At 38.3% G+C, this 6,850-nt stretch overlaps 1 protein-coding gene across 2 annotated transcripts; it reads left to right on the top strand.

Moving 5' to 3' along the window:
- Positions 1-256: 256 nt before the first annotated feature.
- Positions 257-6,387, top strand: LOC121254954 (pentatricopeptide repeat-containing protein At5g27270). Of its 2 annotated transcripts, none has more exons than XM_041155200.1 (8): positions 257-939; positions 1,384-2,788; positions 2,925-3,236; positions 4,165-4,269; positions 4,351-4,438; positions 4,546-4,667; positions 4,960-5,024; positions 5,635-6,387. In XM_041155200.1, the coding sequence occupies exons 1-8, from the start codon at positions 409-411 to the stop codon at positions 6,190-6,192; spliced, it is 3,186 nt and encodes a 1,061-aa protein (XP_041011134.1). In that variant the 5' UTR covers positions 257-408; the 3' UTR covers positions 6,193-6,387. The 2 variants fall into 2 exon arrangements, with proteins under 2 accessions (XP_041011134.1, XP_041011135.1); XM_041155201.1 differs by having other exon boundaries at positions 804-939; positions 1,368-2,788.
- The last annotated feature ends 463 nt before the right edge of the window (positions 6,388-6,850 follow it).

The following is a 6,850-nucleotide window of genomic DNA, read 5'->3' as shown; positions in this document are numbered from 1 at the left end:
TGAGAATATTAATAAATAAATAAATAAATAAAATTCAAGATCAAAGTGATCAACTATAACGTTCGTAAAATAACAAAAAAATTATTCATCATTATTTTTTCTTCATTGTATTAGATAATAAATTTATAAATAAAATATAATAAATAATCTTTAAATATTTAATATTATATATAAAAAAATAATAAAAATTAAAATGATAAGTAGATTGCTCAAAAAATAATATGGGAATATACATATTTATTATCCACTCCATCTACAGGCCAGGCCAATGGTAGTCGCCGCTCGCTCAAAACCGAGCAGCGTAAATTCTTTGGTTCTTCACTATCTCCGTTAAACCCTTTCGAAGCAAGACAATTTTCTTTCCCGCGGAGCAAATATACGACCAGACTCGGCACCAACGAAGAAGAAATGGACTCTCTGAAGTCCTCCTTCCTCCTCTCTATCACGCCTCTCCTTCCTTCTCCACAACCACCCTCAACAAAACCCAAAATCACTATCCACTCTTCTGTCACCCCGGACCCCTGGTCCCTCAGCGATGGAAACGACCCCAGCAAGCCCAAACCCAGGTCCAAGAATCCCAAGAATCCACTCTCAGACGACAACGCCCGTCGCATCATCAAGGCCAAGGCCAAGTACCTCAGCCAGTTGCGCAAGAATCAGGGCCCCCGCGTCCAGACGCCCAGATGGATCAAGCGGAGCCCGGAGCAGATGGTGCGGTACCTCCAGGACGACAGGAACGGCCGCCTCTACGGAAGTCACGTGGTGGCGGCGATAAGGCACGTGAGGTCACTGGCGGAGAAGGGTGATGGTGGGTACGATATGAGGCAGGTCATGACCTCGTTCGTGGGGAAGCTGAGTTATAGGGAAATGTGTGCAGTGTTGAAGGAACAGAAGGGGTGGAGGCAGGCCAGAGACTTTTTTGCTTGGATGAAACTTCAGGTTGGTAATTAGTTGCTTGGCGTCTTTTTGGAAGTTTTAATTTTGGTGAATTTCATTTAGGTTTTTGGAAATTGTAAATATCAATTTTTTTTTTAATTAATTTACGATTTTTTTCTTGGAGAAAGTCTAGATGGGTTGGTTTCTTATGCGTTTCTTGTTAGTGAGTCTTCCGTATGTTGTACTGGAAAATTGTTATTGATTTACTTCGTTTTGGTCCTCATTTTCTGTGTTGGTGTTAATATCGTTTGCTGAACTTACGAGTTTTTATTGGTGTTAATAATTTCATCAATCGAGTTTGTATTTGTTCCAAAGCAATGATGTTTATATTCTTAATAGGTGCTTTGCTATCATCATGAATATCTGATAATCGAACTTTCATTATTTTTTTTTCTTCCAAAATCGTGGAGATTAATTTAGTGTAATGATAGATTTCCGCTCGAACAGTTAAGCTATCGCCCCAGTGTTATTGTCTACACAATTGTCCTGCGCATATATGGGCAAGTTGGAAAGATCAAGCTTGCTGAAGAGACCTTCTTGGAGATGCTTGAAGCAGGATGTGAACCGGATGAAGTTGCTTGTGGTACCATGCTCTGTACGTATGCCAGATGGGGACGTCATAAGGCTATGTTGTCATTTTTTTCTGCTGTACAAGAAAGGGGAATTACACTCTCCGTTTCTGTTTTCAATTTTATGATGTCCTCCTTGCAGAAGAAATCACTACATGGAAAGGTCGTAGAAATTTGGGGGCAAATGGTGGATAAAAGGGTTGCACCCAATAGTTTTACTTATACAGTAGTCATAAGCTCACTTGTTAAAGAAGGTCTTCATGAGGAGGCTTTTAGGACTTTTACCGAGATGAAGGATGTTGGGTTTGTCCCGGAGGAGGTTACTTATAGCCTACTTATTAGCTTGAGTACCAAAAGTGGTAGCCGAGATAAAGCGCTGAGATTGTATGAGGATATGAGATCTCAGAGAATAGTTCCAAGTAACTACACTTGTGCTTCACTTCTGACTTTGTATTACAAAAATCAGGATTATTCTAAAGCACTTTCTCTCTTTCTGGAAATGGAAAGAAGAAAAATTGTAGCTGATGAAGTAATCTATGGTTTGCTCATAAGAATATACGGAAAACTTGGTCTTTATGAAGATGCCCAAAAGACGTTTGAAGAGACTGAGCGGCTGGGCTTACTAAGTGATGAGAAAACATATTTAACAATGGCACAAGTCCATCTCAATTCAGGACATGTTGAGAAAGCCCTGAAAGTTATTGAGCTAATGAAGTCAAAAAACATTTGGTTCTCAAGGTTTGCTTATATTGTCTTGTTGCAATGTTATGCTATGAAGGAAGATTTGAACTCTGCTGAAGTCACATTTGAGGCTCTATCCAAAACTGGACTTCCTGATACTGGCTCTTGTAATGATATGCTCAAGTTGTACGTAAGACTAGGCATGATGGAAAAGGCCAAGCATTTTGTTGCTCAGATACGGAAAGATAAAGTAGATTTTGATGAAGAACTTTACAAGACAGTTATGAGAGTATATTGCAAAGAGGGAATGCTAAGAGAGGCTGAACAGCTGTTAGAGAATTTGGGTACTGAGAAATCGTTCAAGGATAATCAGTTTTTCCAAACATGTTTTAGGACTGTGTGTGACAACAGGGTAGATGAGCAACTTGATGAAAAAGAGTTGGCCTTTGACCATCCTGACACCATGGCCCTTGTGCTGATGCTGAATTTGTACATGGCAGATGTCAATTCCAAGAAAACAGAAGAAATACTGAAGTTGTTGCTTGCAACTGCTGGTGGCTTGTCAATTGTGAACCAGCTTATTAACAACTTCATTAGAGAAGGCAAGTAAGGTTGATTAATGTTTCTTTTAATGATAAAATTATAATTGTTTTGTGCAAGTCCCTAGGAGTAAAAGCTTGTTGACGTTTAATCTATATTTGCTGAAATGAACCAAGGTTGGGATTGATTTCTACACAGGTGATGCTCTTAAAGCAGAAACTCTTACAGGTCAATTGATCAAGCTAGGCTGTAGACTGGAGGCTGCCACAATTGCTTCTTTGATTAGTTTATATGCAAAGCAACACAAGTTGAAAAAAGCCCAGGAAGTCTTTGCAGCTGTTCTAGATTCCCCTACTTATGAGAAAATAATATATAAGTCAATGATTGATGCATATGCCAAATGTGGCAAACCAGAGGAGGCGTACTCGCTTTACAAACAAGTAGCTGAGAAAGGGCATGATCTGGATGCTGTTGCCATAAGCATTGTTGTGAACGCTTTGACAAGTAGTGGTATGAGCTGAAAACTTAGCAGACTAACAAAAGTTTTCCATTTCTCAATTTACAGTGGTAATCAAATAGTAATAGCGTCAAGCAATGTGCAAAGCGCTTGTCTGTTTTATGAATGATGTGGTTCGAAACTACTGTGCATGTTATTTGAGTTCAAAATCATAAAATAGGTTTTGAATTTTTTTTAATTCTAAAATATGTATATTAATAAAGAGAAATGATTTGTACATGCCCCAAATAGACAAGCCCCATACAAGCCCTTGTAAAAAAGTAGACCCCACCTAAAAAAAGTGTAAAAAAAACTATTCTTTTTTAGTTTTTTACAAAGGGCTTGTAGGCTTGCCTATTTGAGGCTTGTATCTAGCATTACTCATTAATAAATATGCTTTACCTATCAGGTGCAAGTTGTAAATACCTGTTTCTACAAAACTTGCAGATGTAGATATACAAGAAATATACTTCAAGCAGAGCTTCGTATATATCAGGCTCTTTGAAATTGCACCTTGTTGAGTTGAAGAGCCATTTTTCCAGTAAAAAAAAAAAAAAATTCCTCAAAATTTTAGTTGTCTACAGAAATTTATAATGTTATGCATCAAAATCCTTAGAAATTAGCTTATATCACGTTATGCATCTGAATGCCCATCTGGATATGATTTCATGACATATTCTCTTTTTCTCAAACTGCCCATTTTTATTTGGAATTAAATCCCCACCATCATAACCTTTGTCAGTTGGCGGTAAGTTAGTGTCCCCAAGGTCAAAGGTTCAAAGAATGGTAGATAAAGGATGAAAAATATTCCAACCATTATGGTCAAAGGCATACACTGAAAATAAACAATTAAGACCCATGAGGTAGTTGCATCAAATGCTTGGCTCACTGCAATTATTCTTGTGCTAATTTCAATTGGTAATAACAGTAACTAGTCCACAGGCAAACACCAAGAGGCAGAAAATATCATCCGTAAGAGTTTTGAAGGCAGCTTAGAGCTTGATACTGTGGCGTACAATACTTTTATCAAGGCCATGCTAGTAGCAGGTTGATATAAAGCATTTCAGCCATTTATTGAGGGTAGTATATGCTTAATGCATACAATAACCCATAAACTTCCTTTTCCAGGTAAATTACATTTTGCTTCCAGCATCTATGATCGCATGCTCTCCTTGGGAATTTCTCCGTCAATTCAGACATATAACACCATGATCAGGTAAGGGTTTAATGTTATTTTGTTCGATTGGAAGTCAAGTTACTCAAAGAATCATGTTCACATCCTGGTGACGACGTGTTCTTCATGCTGGTTACTTGTGTTGACAGTGTGTATGGCCGGGGTCGGAAGTTGGATAAGGCTGTAGAGATGTTCAATGCCGCTCAGAGCATGGGTTTGACTCTGGATGAGAAGGCATACATGAATTTGATTAGCTATTATGGGAAGGCTGGTATTGTTTTACTTAACATCTCAAGTCATTATTAGTGAATGCATGAAAAGAAAACTTAATTTCTCTTGAATTGCAATAGTTATATTGGCTTCATTCTCGGTGAGGAAGAACATCAATAAGCAATGCGATTCCAGTTTATTTGGTAGGAAATTTAGACGAGACAGATTTATTTCCAATCATATATGGCAGACTTATTTCCCCCTCTTCTTTTCTCCCTATCCTCTTTTTGATCTATATGTGGTGGTATGAGGTTATAGTCTACCAAGCCTCACAACGTTATTCTATTTTGTAGGTAAGAGGCATGAAGCTTCTCAGTTATTCACCAAAATGCAGGAAGAAGGGATAAAACCTGGGATGGTATGCGCACATTTTTATATATTGTCCAAACTTACAAGATTATGATGGAAGGAAATAATAGCACATTGATGGTAGATAGAGGGAAAAAAAGGCATATTAGTGGGAGATAGTTTTGGAGGGTGAGCGATGTCATAATGTCCCTTAATTCCATGAATTCAATTTACTTTTTTCAAACAAGCTTCTTGATATTCTTATATATAAAAAAAAAAAAAAAAAAAAAAAAAAAAAAAAAAAAAAAAAAAAAAAAAGCTTCTTGATATGATAATGATTGAAAGCATGATTTTTGTTTTAAATTTAAAAGACGGCAACATCCAAGTTTATTTATCTATGACTGTACACCCTGCGCTGTCATTTATGATTTTTGGTTGGATACAATGCTGTTAGACACTAAAATCTTTTTTTTAATGAGTTGTTAGACACTATAAAATGATGTCTGCATATGGTACCGTGCCCTTTTCCTGTTTTGCACTGCCCAATTTAATTGATTAGTGGGACACTACAGTTCATAATATGTTGTAGATGGTAAATCGTTGCCATCACATTATATTTGTGAGAAGAGTAGACGTGCACAATAAAGTGTTTGATTCTTTTCTTTTACCTGAAAATGCAGGTAAGCTACAATATTATGAGCAATGTATATGCTGCCGCAGGACTTTATCGTGAAGTAGATGAACTTTTTCAAGCCATGCAGAGAGATGGTTGCTCACCCGACTCCTTTACCTACCTTTCCCTTGTTCGGGGTTACACTAAGGGTTTGAAATACACAGAAGCCGAGGAAACCATTGATTCTATGCAGAAGAGAGGCATTCCCCCTTCTTGTGCACATTTTAACCTCTTACTCTCTGCTCTTGCAAAAGCAGGCCTGATCGTGGAAGCTGAAAGGGTTTACAAAAAGCTTCTCACAGCTGGTTTATATCCTGACCTTGCATGCAATCGGACCATGCTCAGAGGTTACATGAACTATGGATATGTGGAAGAAGGCATCAAGTTTTTCGAACGCATATTTGGGTCTGTGGAAGCTGACAGGTTTATTATGAGTGCAGCTGTGCTCTTTTACAAGTCTGCAGGAAGAGATCTCAAAGCTGAAGGTGTATTAAATTCCATGAACAGTTTAGGAATCCCGATCCTTAATGACCTTGAAGTTGGAATAAAGCAGAAAACCTCCTAACACAATACTAACTATTTGGTAATGGAATGCGGCTTATTACAAAGAAATGCCGTGAATGGTGCCATTGGTTCAGGTAGTTTATTGCTAGTAGTCCCTGCCGTGATGGAATAGCAAAGAGGTCCTCCTCTATCAAGACTCATTTGACCTAAGGGTCTGTGCAGCAAATGTAATGTGGTTGCATGCTTTACGACTATTGCATTGCTAATCCTGCTTTGATCAAGTGGGCATAGAGCTTGTCTTCTGTTGTTTGAACCCTTAAAAAGTGGTGGCTTGAAGACACCCTTTGACGATGGAATGTGATGATCAATGACTGGGGAAACTTGGCAATCTTGCTGGGAGGCCATTGTCACACCGGGATTTCTTGTGTTGATAACATCAAATGAATTCGTGTTTGACATTAGATCTGCGTTACTTAAGTGTCCATATTTTGATATGGTATTTAAATGTGCCATGATTCCTAATGACAGTTTTGCGATGGTGGATTGATATGACTTACAGATTTCTCCTCTGAAAGCGGCGCCCCTGTTGATTGCTGTCCCAGAGGAGAGGGAAGCTTCGGTTTCTTCCCCTTTTTCTTCGTTTTTCCTCTTGTTTTGCAGGATTTTGGAAGTCAGATTTACTTACGCCCATTGAGTGCAGTTGCATGAGCAAGAGCTGA

Source organism: Juglans microcarpa x Juglans regia, chromosome 3D, assembly GCF_004785595.1.
Source record: "Juglans microcarpa x Juglans regia isolate MS1-56 chromosome 3D, Jm3101_v1.0, whole genome shotgun sequence".
Lineage (NCBI taxonomy): Eukaryota > Viridiplantae > Streptophyta > Magnoliopsida > Fagales > Juglandaceae > Juglans > Juglans microcarpa x Juglans regia.
The sequence above is the reverse complement of the archived record's forward strand: the minus strand, read 5'-3'. Positions and strand labels throughout refer to the sequence as shown.